Source organism: Cornus florida, unplaced genomic scaffold (assembly GCF_030987335.1).
Source record: "Cornus florida cultivar Cherokee Brave unplaced genomic scaffold, ASM3098733v1 CherokeeBrave_3.0.0_Hap2_Chr03, whole genome shotgun sequence".
Classification (NCBI taxonomy): Eukaryota; Viridiplantae; Streptophyta; class Magnoliopsida; order Cornales; family Cornaceae; genus Cornus; species Cornus florida.
Genome location: NW_026775573.1, coordinates 93,741,029 through 93,757,982, shown reverse-complemented (window position 1 = coordinate 93,757,982; position 16,954 = coordinate 93,741,029). Strand labels below are relative to the sequence as shown.

The 16,954-nt window shown below is 34.4% G+C and overlaps 1 protein-coding gene across 1 annotated transcript; it reads right to left on the bottom strand.

Annotated features, from left to right (window-relative positions):
* Positions 1 to 1,181: 1,181 nt before the first annotated feature.
* LOC132300897 (uncharacterized) lies at positions 1,182 to 8,987 on the bottom strand. Its single transcript, XM_059798187.1, has 10 exons — positions 8,820 to 8,987; positions 8,670 to 8,728; positions 8,543 to 8,583; positions 5,788 to 5,819; positions 5,106 to 5,134; positions 4,536 to 4,572; positions 4,300 to 4,356; positions 3,882 to 3,958; positions 3,148 to 3,221; positions 1,182 to 1,459 (listed from the first exon to the last, which is right to left on the bottom strand). Exons 1-10 carry the CDS (start codon positions 8,901 to 8,903, stop codon positions 1,440 to 1,442), a joined length of 510 nt encoding a protein of 169 aa, XP_059654170.1. The 5' UTR covers positions 8,904 to 8,987; the 3' UTR covers positions 1,182 to 1,439.
* Between the last annotated feature and the right edge of the window lie 7,967 nt (positions 8,988 to 16,954).

Below are 16,954 nucleotides of genomic sequence, written 5' to 3'. Positions count from 1 at the left end.
TTTTCTATCATTTTTTTTTTTTTTTTCTAATCATTATATATATATATATATATATATATATATATATATATATATATAATTACACTTTTATCAGATTAGATATCTATTTATTAACAAATCGGATATGGATTCATTTACAAAAAATTTGGTAGTTTATTGGATCGAGTAAAATGCTTATCGGATCAAGCAAGATCAGATCCGAAGCAGACCCGTTGAAAGGTCTAGTTCCATGTTCTCATAGGGGCAAAGTTTGTTTGTTTGGGAATTTCTTGCTAAGGCAAATAAAAAAAGAAAAAGAAAAAAAAGTCAACTTTGTTATAAATCTTAGGGTTTAAATCATAAAACCCCCTATATTCATTTTTTATCATAAAACTCCAACTTATTTTTAAAAATCTCTATACTTTTAAAAAGTGTTTACATTGCCCCAATATCTGTATCTAACCGTTAATTGGACTATGAAATGACAAATTTGACCTTACCATTTAATATTAAATTAAAAACTAAAAATTATTTTTTAAAATTACAAAAATACCCTTCTCTTAAACTCTCACCCCTCTCCCTCTCTCAAACTCTCACCTCTCTCTCTCTCTCTCCAAATAAAAATTAAAAAACGTTTGCATTTAATCTATATTTTTACCAATTTCTCGTAACACTTTGACAGAATACCCACGTATCATATAGTTTTCTTTTACCACATTTTACTATGTAATTTTTTTATAAAGTGCCTATTTGTCAAGGAAAAAATGCTACTAATCAAGCTATATTAATTTATAAAAAAAATTTATAATTTATAAAAAAAATTTATGTGAAAGAAATAACTATTTATAGCATAATTGTAGCAAAGATGCGAATCATTAACTCTAATATGGAGGAGTGCGGATTACTCTGGGGACTTCCTTTGTATATCCAGCTCAAGACTCACAAAAAGTGAGGTTTGAAAATGATGCACGTGATTTTGTTGGAGATCGTTTGCATCAAAATCCAACGTCATTGATCAGTGACTGTATAATGATCTACTGTGAATGCGAGCCATGTGAAAATTCTTAACAGAAAAATTATGTGGATTTATTAATCATTTAATGAACACGGAATAAATGGATATATATACGAAAAAGTAAATTTGTACTATATTTTTCAAATATCTGACCCTGCAGTGTCGAACGAGGCAGAGATGAATAATATGTGTAATAAAATTTTAACCAACCATTGCATATCAACTATAAATCAAACATCAAATTTAACAGCAATTTTCAAGCCACTACACCACCAAAATACTCAAAATATTCTAAGATGAAGAAGGAGAGGTGATGGCATATATTTGACAGCAAAGAAACAGTGTCCTGCTAACCAATCAAATATGAAATAATTCTGCCAATCTACACTCATTTTACAACATCTCTGGAGGAACGTCATTCTCACCTTCGATACACAATTTGATTTCATATTCTACAATTGGCAGCTGCACAGTAGGAAAAGAAAAAACGTAAACCACACCGTAAAACATTATATCACAAAATGCATATTATAATGCAAAACAAACATATTTCACACAAGTGGTTTAAACTTTTATTATAGAAGACGAGAGACAGTTATCTCGAGGTCAGGGCAGGTAGAGTAGCTTCAAAATAGGACCACACTGAATTCCACCATTGGATGAGCATATGTATGAGTACTAACTAAGCCAAGACTAAAGACAATGGAGCAATCAAACCCAACATTTATCCACCATGCTACATCATTACATGCTTATTTATGTTTTTCATTCATTTATATCATTACATGCTGCTTATTTAAATGCAACGAGTAGCAGATTCTCAGCTGCAAAAGATATATGTATCAAGGATGAGCACAAAGAGTGGCAAGCAGATCGTAAACAGAAGGTCACTGCATTCGAATTGGATCAACCTGGATCCAGTCTGAATCTAATCCGTTTACAAGTCTAGTCACACCCTAAATTACATGAAGCGGAAGTGAGAGTGTGATAGCATTAAAATCTAATTTTTATTTTTTTACAACGAGCATTCTTAGAGTGTCTATTTGTTGTATATATTATGTATATTGATTTGTCTCACATTATAGATGATCATATTAATTTATTACATATCACGTTTTTGTAACTTTTCTACAATGTGTATGCAAATACATGTTCAAATTCATTATTGTTGATTGAATCAATCAAATATTAGAAGTAGTTTAATAAAAGGACTATTCAAAACATTTCACAAACAGAAAATTGCTCTGTTGTCAGCATCACCAAGTCACTTAGACTGTGCAGCTAATCAAACATAGATTGCTTGGTTATTCTAAATGAATCCACAGATTTGCAACGGATCAGCTCTGAAATCACAGGTTGATGCTTGAAACGTGGGGCCACACCCATGCACAAATCATGTGACTTAATCACACCATGGCCATAAACTGAGCTCAAGGAGCTCCCTCAATCCCGCTCCCAACCCATGTAAGCATTAAAAACGTATCAGGTTGTAAGCACGTTGTGGCAAGCTTTTAATGGAAAAGAGCAAGGTGATGGAGGTCTGTTTTGAAGACAACAGATTATGAGGCCATAGATTACACAGTCAAACATGCAAAGGATAGGACACCATGCAGTTGGAGGTTGCATGGTACAAACCATGTGAAGTCCAGATATGGTACCTCATGTCTGGGGTATTGTACGGTTTAGGAGATAGTCTTTTTTTTGTGGTGATCTCTTCGTGGAGAATCCCCTCTTTGGTTCAATTAATTGAATAATTAAGAGGCACCATGTACGTTTGACTGAGGGACTAACATAAGTGGAGCACACCATGGAGATTCAACATGTGCCGTGATACCAAACGACCATGGAGATTCAGCACATGATCATATAGCATAAAAATCGTCCTCTGAAGAGTCCCTTATTACGGTATGGCAATATGGCTTATGGGTCATTGTGGTGATACGAAACGAGTGACAACATGGGAGTCTGGCAATGTGCTATGCGGGTTGCTATCTAGGTGACACAAAATGTATTGGTGTCATAATCCCATAGTTTGAAGAGCTCAAACGTTGCAGATGCTTTTCCCCATAATGCATTGAATACCCTAGTAGAGGCATTTGAAAATTTGAAGGATCCAGATAACAACAAAATGACTGTCAGATCAGTATACTTACTGCAGTATATAAACTGGTTGAGGTCAAGAGTCACCCTGCCTTGCTTGCTTGTATCAAATGAATTAAACAGGTTCCTGCAACATACAAAATGGAAAATGTGTAACCAATCTGCCAAGTAGCAGAATAAAATGTAATGTTGACCAATGATGCTATTCATTTTGCGGCTCCAAGCCTGTTGATACACTTATCTTTATCCAAAATAATAATAATAATAAATAAATAAATAAACGTACAGTTGACCAACACACTACATACAGAAATAGCAGAACCAATTACAATAAGCCTACTCATTCAAGATCATGCACTACCAAAGCATACTGATTCATGACAATGCACTTCCAAAGAGTGAAATTATTCTGAAAAACTACATTTTACAATTGAAATAACCAGGTTAATAATCTATAAGGTAGAATTCATTGAATATCTTAACAATCTTTAATTTCAAATCGTTGTTTGAACAAGGCGGCACAATAAATGCTAGATTCCAAATTCAGAGGTTTTCACCTCGTGTCACAAACCCTCTATGGTGTGTGCACGCACATGCACCCATTTACAAGTAACGACTCTGTATTTCATCTGGTTGAAATTGACCTAGGAGATTGTGATGGGATAAATTAACTGTGGGTGTAGCATATCCGTGTACACGTGACTTAATATTTTTCTATATCATCCATAATGCTCCCTTAAAAAAGATGGAATATAAGATATATGATTAAGGATTTAGATTTATGTACCGTGCAGACTGTATAAATATACAAAGAGATATGAAATCATCAAGCCGGAATCTTCCATTCTTCTTTTGATCAAAACTCTGCACAATCGTTGGAAAAAGAAGGGATTTTCAGATTATATTAGTTCAAATCACGCATTTGCAATTTATCCCACCCCCAGAATGATTAACATTTAAGACATAATATATGTAGATTAAGATTGTATAACAAATAAAGTGCAAATCAAGGCAATATCAGACGAAACATTTTGAGCATCACAAGGATATATTATAGAAGAATCAATTTAAAAGGTCAAAGGTTGAATATATAATTATATAGATTAATTAATCAACAAACAATTTGCTGGCATCCAATTTAGTGTATCCTGTTTCGTATCAATTAATTATGTTCTCACCAATCAAGATAAAGGTATATGCTTTACCTCACAGACAGTATAAAATGAAGGTGAGTCAAGGGAGAATCCAATTTTCACCAATGCCTATGAAAATGAAGCAACCGTTAAAAGGAAGAAGAAAGAAAAAACGGTTAGAGAGAGAAAAATGGAACAGAATTTTACTAGACAAGTTTTGGTCTTAGCCACACTCATCCTTCCAAAAAACAAATGCAGTCACTCATATTGAGAGCCCATCATATACATGATTCTTTTTTTCCCCTTACCTCATACACATCATCAGGAACAAGGAATCCACGACCCCTGTCACAAAGAACAAAAGTAACAAGATAGTGTATGTATCAATATGCAGAAAAGAAAAAAAAAAAAATTAAATGTCAAATATATATATGTGTGTGTGTGTGTGTGTATTGCAACCAACAAAACTACAAAAATTAAGAGTGAAGTTCATACATTAAGTTGTATAGATGTGGTCAAGCGACAGACACTGAAATGTTTACAAGCCTTTAACAAATTCAGCTATAGCTTCTCATGCTAGCAAAATGTACCTCAAACATCATATTTAGAGAATGAATCCAAATCCTAAAATATGGTTTAGTTCACTGACTGCTTTCTGATGAAATTGGATGATAATGTATAACCTACATTTAATGACATGATCCACTAAAGGCAAAAGTGAATTATGATGGATCCAGCTGTCATTTCTATCTAGACCAGGTTCTACAAAATTAAATAGAATTTAAAAGACACTACGTAGTTAAAGTTACATGGCATATACATGGTAAAAACATTGGGCATAAAACTACATAAAGTTGGGATAGCAAGTGGTGAGTCACCTCTCCAAGTCAGCGAAGGCATGTTGAACCTGCAAAGAATTCAAAAGAATATAAATAGATCAAATCAACTTAAAAAAATAAAACAAGATATATTTATTCAGCTAGCTATAGAAAATATATCCCTAGAACTACAAATTTTGGGTTTTGGAGGCGGGAGAAGAAAAAACTTTAAGCAAAATTCCAGCCAAATCTCTAGATCACTTCAGCTTCTGAAGCAAAAATATGTTTCACCAAACCTTGTATTATAGACCATAAAAACAATTGCTGGGTCTTCAATTCTTGATCAGATTATACATGTTATATGGGAGATTGATACACAACATAAAAACTAGTCCATGGTGATCGTATTATTGCCTCATGCTGTTAATTCCTCATAACGGGTGTGGCTCCTTGATTTTCCAATAGACCCAAATCCACTTTCAAAATAGTAAATAATTCTAGGAACAATGTCATGTATTGAAAAGACATTAACAATGACAAAGAAACACCAACTGTATTCCTAATTGAAATGAGCACATATATAATGACATCATTGCCCCAGACAATTCTAGAATTACAAGTCAACAATCTAACGCACATGACACAGTACAAGGCAAGCAATGAATTATGACATTTAACTCAAAAGAAAAATGCTACATGGATCAAAACTCCAATGTAAAATATAAATGATGATTACACTAACCTTAAGAAGAAACTTGTTAAGTGCAACAAATTCTGAGACACAGAAAAAAGCAAATTTAACAAGGTCAGAGAGATCAAGTAAGACCAGATCAAAACATTACAGAAAGCACAAATCTCAGAAAAAGATACTCATAACATAATTTTGTTTGTCAAAGATTAAGTGTACTGGGAATATGTGAACTCCAGGAAGCATAGAATCATCAATATAAAAACAATTTCTTTCTCAGTTCAATAATTAGAAAGCTACATAAATTATAGTGGATGACTTTGATCACGGAAGAAAATCACATGCTGTGATAAGCTAAAGTTGTATTTGTTTATGCAATTCTTGTCAATTATCAAAATTAATACAAGCTATCATCCTATATTTCTTGTCTTCTGCGACTTTGCCTGTGGGTGTCAATTCCACCTTTCTCACTCTCATTCCAAAAAGTAACCATGGGGACAAAATTGCCAATTACAGGCCTATTGCTCTCTGCAATCTCTCTTACAAAATAATATCCAAAATTTTGGCTAACAGACTTAGCATGGTGCTTCCCAACATTATTGGCCCTGAACAATCAACTTTCATTAAAAATAGGAGAATTCATGACAATATTCTTCTGGTTTCTGATTTGGTTAAGAAATTTGGCCTTAAGAAAGGTGATCCATCTATGGCTCTGAAGGTAGATTTGAAGAAAGCATATGATTCTGTGGATTGGGGCTATCTACAACATATTTTAGATCTATATGGATTCAGTGAGAAGTGGATTACATGCATCATGCAGTGCATTTCAACTTCTAAATTTTCTGTCCTGTGCAATGGAGTCCCTGCAGGCTACTTCACTGCTTCTAGAGAACTTTGACAGGGCTTCCCTCTATTTCCTCTCCTATTTTCTCTAGTAACTGAATATTTCTCAACTATAATGTCAAATGCCATCAATTCTGGTGCTATCAAACCTTGCATTGCTGTGGTAAAAACTGGTTTGAAGACATCACATGCTTTTTATGCAGATGATCTTCTTATGGTGATCAAAGCTGATTTATCCACTGCCAAGGCCATTGAGGATGTGTTCAATAGGTTTAAAGCTGCCACTGGTCTTCAGGTTAACAAGGACAAAAGTTCCATTATTTTTTCAAAGGCTGTTAGAGGTAGAAGGAGGCTTTTAAATTTTATACAATTCAAGGTTGAAACATTTCCATTCAGATATTCGGGAATCCCACTCTCCAATGCTGCATTGAAGACAGTGGACTGCAGATTACTCTTTGACAAAGTTAATGAATGCAAGACTGGATCATTGGAATATTATAAACCTTTCTCTAGCAGGCAGGTTAGACCTTCTCAGATCATTTTTATATTCATTTTTGTATCACTGGATTTTTGGATTTAAAATCCCTCGGAACTGTAAGATGCTGTTGGAAAGTAATTTCAAACAATTCCTATGGAATGGAAAACAGGATGTCAAAAAACTGGCTCAGCTCAAGTGGAGTCAAGTCACTCTTCCTGTGGCTGAAGGTGGGTTTAACATCAGAAGAATTGCTGACATTGATTGTGCTGCTAAAATATATGTTTGCTGGGATTTTGTCCAGAAAAAAAAGATAAGCTGTGGATTAACTGGCTTCGTGCCACCTATCTGAAGTCAGCCTCTTTTTGGCATGTTGTACCAAAATCTACTGCCTCTGCACTCTGGAATCAATTGTTGCTGTCAGAGATTCATTATTGGAAAATTATTTTTTCCAGGTGAGAGATGGTACAGCTTTCAACTTGCTAACTGACCTTTGGTGTGCTAATCAATCCTTGATACAAAGATTTGTTGCTACTAGATTCAGGCAATTTCACAGGAGTTCTTCTCTGGCTTCCATCATTGACAGTGGCAGTTGGTCTTTTCCTCCCTCATTTCCTACTGTGGCTAGGGAGTTCATTCAGAGGCTTGATATCCATAATGGACCTGATACCATTATATGGAAACATGAAAAATTCTCACTGAAGGCAGCCTGGAAAGCTTAGAAGTCAGATTCTCACATGGACACTGTTGCAAGCACTGCAGACCTAGAGTTGCTGTGACTGTCACCATTATCCTTCACAATAAGAATTTATCTTTTGTGAACCTGAAGAAAAGAGGCATCTATCTCACTTCAGTTTGCCACAACTGTTTTTCTGATGAAGACTCCAATGATCATATTTTCTGCAAATGTGGTTTTGCATATGCTGTGTGGAAAGGTCTATTTGACCTGCTGCAGCTGAACCATCCTTCATTATCTTTGGACAATATTGTGGAATGGTTTGTCGATAACACCAGAAACAGAAATCTAAAGTCCAATATTATGTTTTTTAACTTCTCTTTTACCATTTGGAAAATATGGTCAGCAAGAAATGCTTCTCTTCATACTGGGATCAGAGATAAACCTTCTTCTGCTGTGAAGGCTATTGTTTGGGATATGCTGCATTATCTCAACCTTTCTTTTCCAGACCTATTAGCTGCTATTAATTCCTAATGCTTTGCTCTAATATTCCATGTACTTTTGGCATTTGTTGGAAATTGGCTTACTCCATTTCAGTTTTGTAAAAGAAGGTATGCCTTCTTTCAACTTGTAATTCTATTTTATATTTATAAAACACCCCATTCAGGAAAAAAATAAAAAATAAAAAAATAAAAAATAAATAAAAAATAAAAAATACAAGCTATCAAACTAAACTATACTCTGAACTAATAAGTAATAAATGACAACAATCATGAAATCAGAGGGCCATGTAATGTTCACATTATCATAATTACCTTCGATACTCATAGTTCCATTCCTGTCAAAGTCGTACATCCTGAAAAAATATCAACATAACATCAACTGATAGAACATGTATTTGTATATGATTGTGTGTGTAGTTTCAGAGGAAGAAGGTAAAACCTGATCATTTGCTGAACAACTGAGATAGGGAATTCTAGGTTTCCAACGGCAAGAGCTCTCTGATCATAGGGAGGACATCGTTACAAAAGGGGGAGAGAGAGTAGAAAAAAGAGAACTGACTGATTGCTAGGGTTTTGAAGAGAGACAAACCTTGAGCTGAGCTGCTGTGATGCTTCCAGTTTTCTCCGAGTCAACTCGCTCGAACCACTCTTTCAGAATCACCGTGTTCTCCATTTTCAACGTACCGTGATCGGTTCCTTGGGTTGAATTCAATTAACCCTTGAATGACATTGTCGTCTTGGATCAGTCTTATTGCCAAATGACACCGTTTTATCTATTTATTTAATCCAGTCCTTTGAAAAGTAAAGGAGTTTATATTACTGTATTATTTGGGGGAAAAAAAAAAAAATCAGTGTATTATAAATAGGGTTAAGTATTTAAAACAACCTAAAGTTTATTTTTTGAGCAAATAATATCAGTCTTTTACCTAGGGTATATAAATTCCTTACAAAATTAAAAATATAACAAAGTAGGGCTTTTCGGGCGTGACCGTTAACAAACCATGTGTGTGGCATATGACTAATTAATTGTATTAAATATCGAAAATAAACTTTTTCAATGGAAAATAAAGATTGTTTAGTAAAGGTCATTATGGTCATTTTACAATAACTAAGATTTTTACTTTTAAAAAAATAATTGAGAAATGACATTTTAGTATTTTCATTAACTCATTAACATATTAATGGTGGGAGGCCCATGTTTGCCTCTAAAATGAATTATATGGGTTTTTGAGAACTTATAAGGGGTTACATGCCTTATATGCATACTTACATGATATTAAATGCCTTATCATTTTCAATTCATTTTTAATTAATATAGATAAAGAAAAATAATAATAAACTTACATTGTCATCCACCCGAAATTAAAATAATGTCAGCTCAAAATACTATAAAAAAAAATTATACAAGACAATAAAAAAAAAATTATTTTAGATAAAGCAAAAGCTTCACTAATTAGTGTTGTAAATAAATTTTGTTATGAAATTTTGACGGCATAATTTTCATACAATTCTTTTTCAAATGATTAAATATGTGTATCAATATTTATACATAATGAAGACAAACAAATAGAGAACTCATACCAACTGTCCTGAGATCATAGTAACATTTACTCAAAATGAACACCAATAAACTTTACCTAAAACACAACTAATACAATAATTGAGTTCTCAAATAATTTATGAAATATATATATATATATGTCTCCAGACTCCAATAGTCTATGTGTTCCTTTTCTTATTGGTTTTTCTTTTCTTTTTCTTTTTCAAAGAGTAATGCTACTCTTTGCACATTTGGTCATTTGAATGGAAAAGCAACTAGATTCATTAAGCAAATTATATGTTGTGTGAATCGTTGAATCGAATTTTGAAATAGTCATGTGCCGAGGCTAGATGATGCAGAGCAAATGGAAGAGGATTTTTTTTCAAACAGTTGAACATCTCAAGAAGATTGGACTGAAATTGCATTAATTGGGTTATTGTTTATGGTTTTAAGTCATTTAATTAAGACGTAAGTTTGTTTTAATTTCCCGCTTAATGTATACCTTAAGCTCATTCTGCTTTTATTTAGTCTCATGCTTACAAAGTAAGTCATGTGAAGGGCTATTTTGTCATTTTCAACATCTTTTATTTCACTGGACAGAATAATAGCTCCTAGATCTCTCGTGGCTTGTAAAAGGGTGGTTCCAAATTGTATTCAACAACCTTTTGGAAATTGACATATTTAGATTGCTATGGTATTTTTTTTTTTTTTTTTTTGGGGGGGGGGAGGGGGAAGAAAAGCTATTCTTTGTGGGTGTTTAAGATATTCTTTAGCCTAATCTAGGTCCGTAATTTTCTCTTCTTACATTTTTTTTCATAAGCAAATTGCATTAGTTGGTATCAGAAAATTCTAGTCTAGTGGTTTTGTGTTGGGTTATCGGATCTCTCTTAAGTTTTGTATCATGCCACCAACGAGAAGAAACTGATAAGTGTTGAATGTTGCATATTTGAGTCCTTAGACTTGCATATGTTAGTACTTTAGTAATGTTATGTAGAAGAAGTTACATAATTTCCTTGGTTTTTGTTATTTTTAGGAGAACACCTTCAAAATCAAGAAATTCTATCTATTTTAGGCTTTAGATGATGTTTCCAAGGATCAAGGAGAGTGTCGGCTTGCTCGGGATCAAATTAGAATTCAAACGAACCAAAAAGGAGTTTTCTCAGTATGGGAGTTTGAACTCCCAAATAGGGGATTGAACTCCCAAACAAAATATCAGACTAGGCAAAAGTTGCCTAAGGTGATCAAATGCCCAAGGCTAGCGTTCGAGCGCAAAAGGTTAGGCAATCGAATGCCCACTAATGGTGTTCGAACGCCCTAATGCTGGGGATCAATTCCTATTTCATGCGAGATTGCTGATTTTAGCCCTCTACAAGTCTTACATGGGACTAGACTTTTTCCAAAAAGCTGTAGCACAATTTTAAGGCCCATTTTAGTTAATAGAAGTCAAAATTAATAACTATTGATAATGAAACATCAATATTCTTTAAATCCATGATGACAATATTTATCTTGTCAAGGTATCCTTTCAAAATGAACCTTCGCGCATTTGAAAAGTGAACAATCGCTTATTTAAATGTAAGCGGTTCACAAGAGATTTCATCATATAACGAACTTCCAACTTCTTCCACGACTAATCTGGAGTGGTCCCTGGGAAACTTCTTACAAAACCTCGTTAGTCAGCCACAACAGAATTACACTGTGTGCTTTCTCCATAACTTCATCTTTTGTTTCATCCTTTCAACTTTTCAAGCAGTGTTGCCCTTCCCTTCAACACTTTGGATAACGCATGTTGAACGAATGAGGCTTGCATCCTAACTCGCCAGGTTTCCTTTAAACTTCTCACTTTCTAGAAACTTGGTTGCCATCCCTGCTTCGAACTAAAAGCTTTGATAGTAGTTTTTTTTTTTTTTTTTTGACAAACAACCGTGAACTAAGAAACAATCACGAAACACGACAAATAACAAGCACCACCCAAGACACAAAGATTTATGTGGTTTGACACAAGTTGTGTCTGCGTCCATGGTGAAGATCTAATGAACGATTTCACCAAGCGAAAATCAGGAGATTACAAGTTTCAGCCCTCAAACCCAAGCTCTTGCTCTCACTATCTTTTCTGCAATTTTCAGTGTTCTCTCTAATCCCACTCCAAACCCTAAGTGCCTTTATACCTGGCTACAAGAGAGTACTAAGTAGGGCCCAAAACTAGCAAGTAAAAAATGAGTTAAAAAATTTATTCTTTTACGTCAATCGACTAGGTTCAAAACAAAATTTGGGCCATAATTTCACATTGTGGTAATTAAGAGACCAAATCGGAGTCTTCTCTCCATCAATAGGTCTCCTATTTCTCTCGCTCCATAAACCCTTCCATAAACAAAGAGGAGTGGCCCTTCGACTTGGCTATCCACTATACACCCTCTCAAAGCTTAAACCATGTTCGCTATAGATCTGGGGGACACCCAATGCAAGTCGAACGCAACCAAGAACATAGACCAAACATCCCTCGCCACTGGACAATGAAGAAGGTGATTCATCGACTCTTCTGCCTTCTTGCATATGCAACACCCCAGTTCACCACAATCCGTCGGCTCCTTCTAAGATTGTCTAAGGTGAGAATCCTCCCAAAGGCAGTTGTCTAAGCAATAAAAAGACACCTTTAGAGGGAAATTCGATCTCCAAATGGCCATCCAAGGGAAGGTGGGACCCGGAATCTCCAATATATGTTTGTATGTCTGTGTGTGTGTGTGTGTGAAAGAGAGAGAGCATGAAACACCCATGTGGGCCTCTAAGATACATTGTTCTTTCCATGGTAGCCATGGTTGCAAACCACAAATCAGTGGAAAGAAAAGATAAAGAGAGATACATAGTTAAATGTGAAGATTAATCTGATTGATGTATAGGTATATATACAGATACATTTTTAAGTATTTTGAAATGATGGAGTGAGGAAGCAGGATTGAGAGTTGTAGATTGAAAAAATGAGGAGAAAGCTTTGTATTAAGCTTGGTTACTCTTGATTAGTAGTACTCTTGTAATTTTACAGCACCTTGTAAGATTATTAGCATCTTTTCGCACGAGGCAAAAGGGTAATTTAGTCTTTACATAAATATTCTTAGATAGTTCTAACAGTTAGTTAAGGGGAGGGGTTGTTGAGCTCACATGCCAAACCTCACTGGACTACGTTTAACTAAGGCCATTCTTGTATGGTATGTGTAATTTGACTGAACTTCAGGGAGGCCATGACAGAACTCGTATTCTGGATTTATTTATTTATTTTTTACTTTTTCATTGGAACCAACATGTAAGTATTTTTTATTTGGTGCTCTGTTTGTGGACTTGAATAGATTCAAAGGTTGTAATCTTGCCCCAAGCCCTGTATCCTAGTGGTATTGGGGGTTTCTTCTTATGTGACCACATTAATTGCAAATTAAGCCTTGCTAATATAGTTCATGGTTCTCTAAAGGAAAAAAAAAAGTTGTACAGAGTTTTCTATGAAATGCAAGAGAATGAACTGGAAAGTTTCATTTTACAGTATTACGTTACAAATAAAAAGATGTTTTTGCATCTGACCACAGAAGAGTGGAATTTTCTTCTCTTTATTTTTTGTTTTGTGGAAGAATACCACAAAAAGCATGACCTTTGCCATTTGATGCACTGTCTGCGTAGAACATACCACGTCGAATAGATGTATGGCATATCAGGTGGACCATATTGGGCCACGAACCATGGCTGCCACCTGTAAACCCACATGTCTTTACATGCATGGGCTCATTATCTGTGTATACTCCCCATCCCTTCCTATTCGTACATGTGGTAGAGTATTTACATATGTCATCATGGAATAATGCATTTGCACACTTGAATAGATTTAGGGCTATATGTTTAGTGAAAAAGCTTACCTAATTATAAACTATATTAGAGAGAAAGAGAAGGAAACACGAAGACCAAAATGTGGGGAAGAAAGTGAAAGATAGGAAGGTATGCATATGCTACACACATATGGTTTTTTAATTTTTGTAATGCATGATATTTGTCAAAACAATATCAAGTTGAAGTTGCCTAAGAACTCAAGGAGGAATATTGATGTCTGATGAAGAATATATATATACCATACACTTGATGCCTTGCTTAAAATGTTTGAGTTGCCCGTTTGGATCCTGTTGTTATTCTTGCTGAGATGTTTGTCTTTAGAGTTTAGTCATATCATTGGTTCAAATTCTCTCTTGAGCTTAAGTACCTTATCCACCATCTTGCCTCGTGATTTTTTTCCACCTAATAAATCACTATCTCACCTCTTGAAAATAAGATAACATATTTATTTTTCTTGTTAATATATTCTTCTGCATTTCTAGCCTCCTTTCTTACAATTTCAATTCACTTACAGGTTCAGCTGATAAAAATTACCCTATCAATTTACTTTGGAAGATGCATTGGTTGATTGTCAATGTGTGTAGTAGAATACAATTGTGTTTATACCACTGTGTCTTCAAGACTTTTGGTGTTGCTTATCCATTCACTTTCTGTCAATTGCTACCATAGGTAGACAAATGATAAAAATTTCCATTTTAAGGGAATCTAATAATCGCAACTCCATTGAGTTAGTTTCTCACCATAAATATGGTTCTTTATAATTTATTAATTGATCGAGGTCTTTAGGATTTTGTAATGACCCGGTCATTTTCATTCCTTTCCTTTTCTCAGATGTTCGCGGATATTTTTTTTTTCCGTTGATCTTTTCCTTTCTGAATTCAGTTCCTCGTCGCTTAGTGTCGTCTCGAGTGCTCTGGAGTGATTTCCAAGACTCTTTTCTATAGAATGACAACTTCTTTTAATGACCGAGTCATTTCTATATTTTTCGTTTTTCGACACTATTCACTTTTTGTCCTTTTCCCTATTTCGTCATTTTTCCTATTTTGTCTTTTTCCCGTTTATCACTTTGTTGGCATAACCACACTTCTTGTATTTGGAGTTGGTTTTTGACTTCACGTATCTTCATTCTCAGTGATTTCCATGAAATACGTATATTTACTTTTGCAAGAAAGTACTCTGGTTGCTCCCAGTGTCCATAGGGGCATGGATGCAAAGTTCTTTGGGAACTTTTTCTTTTCTTGGGGTGTTTTTCATAAATATCTTTTGAAGATATTTTATTTTAGGGATTTTTAAGAAAATATTTTTGGAAGATATTTTCACTCTGAGCCATTAGTGCAGTTTTCACTTTTTGGAGGGGTCATTGTGCAATTAATGAAAGTTATTGCTAAATGTCTTGTTTTGAGCCTGGATCCTTGTACGGGATTCATTTTCACTTTTCGTCGAGTCGCGTACTCTTGGAATTTCCTTCTGGTTATTTTTCTCCAGTTTCAGGGTTTCTGGCCCTAATTAGCGCCAAACTTGTTTGGGGCATAACTTTCTGCTCGGGACTCAGTTTTTGACGTTGTTTCTTCCGTTATTCTTATTTTCTCATTTTGAATCTTTTTTGTTTATAGAATTTTGTTATTTGAGCACGTCTGCTCAAATTCCACTTTTCCGGACCCGACGGAACCCGTTCGGGGCACTTTTAGGGTTTTTCTATAAATAGGGTGTGAGACAAGAGAAATCAGATATTTTCTCTCTCTCTCCTCTCTCCTGGCCGGATCTCATGGCAACCATGGCTATCGGTCTTCTTCTTCATTTTCCGGTCACTTCCATTGGTTGAAAAAGTGTAGTACCTTTATGTTTATCGTTCCCCTCGACGTGCTCTTCCATTCCCCCTTATTAGAATTCAATTTTGGCCATTTCTTGAGTTTGGGTTTAAAGTCAAGATGTGAATTTGATGGGGCTTCCTTGGGGGTTATGTTCACGATGTTGTCCCCGACAAAACCTAGAAGTTTTGTCGGATTCGGAGCACATTCATTTTGGTGGGGATTTGAGATTTCATCTCAAATGGAGGTAGGGAATGTTTTAGGATTATTTGTGTGTTGTATTGTGTGTTTGCCATAATTATACAACATATATGTATGCCTTGTATCAAATCTAAAAAGTTATTAATTTTTATTTCTTTATATAAGATTTAAAATTCATGATGATATATAACTTTGATTTGAATTGTGGCATGCTAGAAAATTTAGTTTTAATATATTTGTTAACATATATTAAATTGGGATTAATTAAATAAGAATAACACTTTTTAATTAATATTTATCTTTTGTGAAAGATTAAAGTTCATGGCTATACCTTACATGAAATTGAGTTGTATTATGCTTCTAAATTAAGTTTTGGCATGTTGTTTAACATACTTTAATTTGAGAGCATTTGGTTGAGAATGAAAATTTAGAGACTTTAATTAAGAGAATTAATTAAAATCTATTTAGTGGTTTCATGGGCCTAATTAAGCTTTTGAATGAATATATGTAATGACCATGATTTGTCCTTTAACATATATTAAATTGAGGCCATTTGGAAATGATGTGAAATCTAAAGAGTTTAATTATTTTGATTTAATTAAATTCTATCTTGTTTATCCATGGATTTAATCATGTTTTAGAAGTTGTTTTTATGTTAAGATCATGGATATGGACTTGTCGTGAAGCCACTTGGATATGTTTTAAGCATTGAGTACCTTGTTGTTAAATTTATATTCATAAGAACTTGTTTCCAATATTGAATATATGATTGACTTGTGTAATGAATTGTACACTTTGTATTGACATTATGTATGTCATTTTAGAATTGAAACTTTAAGACATGGATTGTGTGGTTTCAACCTACTTGTGCATGGAAGGTGGTTTTCGTGCATTATATAAATTACGTATAAGTTGTGAACTTGTTTAATTATTTTAGAGTCTTGGGACATTGTTACTATGATATGGCTAAAGTTTGGTTTTAGTGCGGGAGGTATGAGTTCTTCTCAATTGAGATAGTGTGCACTAGGGTGGTCTTCCCAGCGGGTTAATGAACGGAATAACTATTTTGTTCTCGGCGAAAATTTGAGACGTGATGTCTAAGTCTTCCACTATTTGTTTTCGCATTCAATTCCAAGTTGACAATCATGTTTAATTGTGACTTGTGGTTTTGGCTATTGGCGATTTGATGTTGCTAAGTACATCTATACTAAATTGTTATATTTAGTTGTTTTCGAACTTTTAGATTTCAAGTTGATAACTTTGAGAATCTATGTCTTGATGTGTGGTATTAGAATTCTAATTATACTA

Excerpts from the sequence above, each read along its gene's own strand:
- LOC132300897 (XM_059798187.1), bottom strand. The coding sequence starts at position 8,903 with ATGGAGAACACGGTGATTCTGAAAGAGTGGTTCGAGCGAGTTGACTCG. Across the intron at positions 8,729-8,819 it reads TCACAGCAGCTCAGCTCAAG|AGAGCTCTTGCCGTTGGAAA; the intron begins GTTTGTCTCTCT and ends CCCTATGATCAG. Across the intron at positions 5,820-8,542 it reads TGGAACTATGAGTATCGAAG|AATTTGTTGCACTTAACAAG; the intron begins GTAATTATGATA and ends TCTGTGTCTCAG.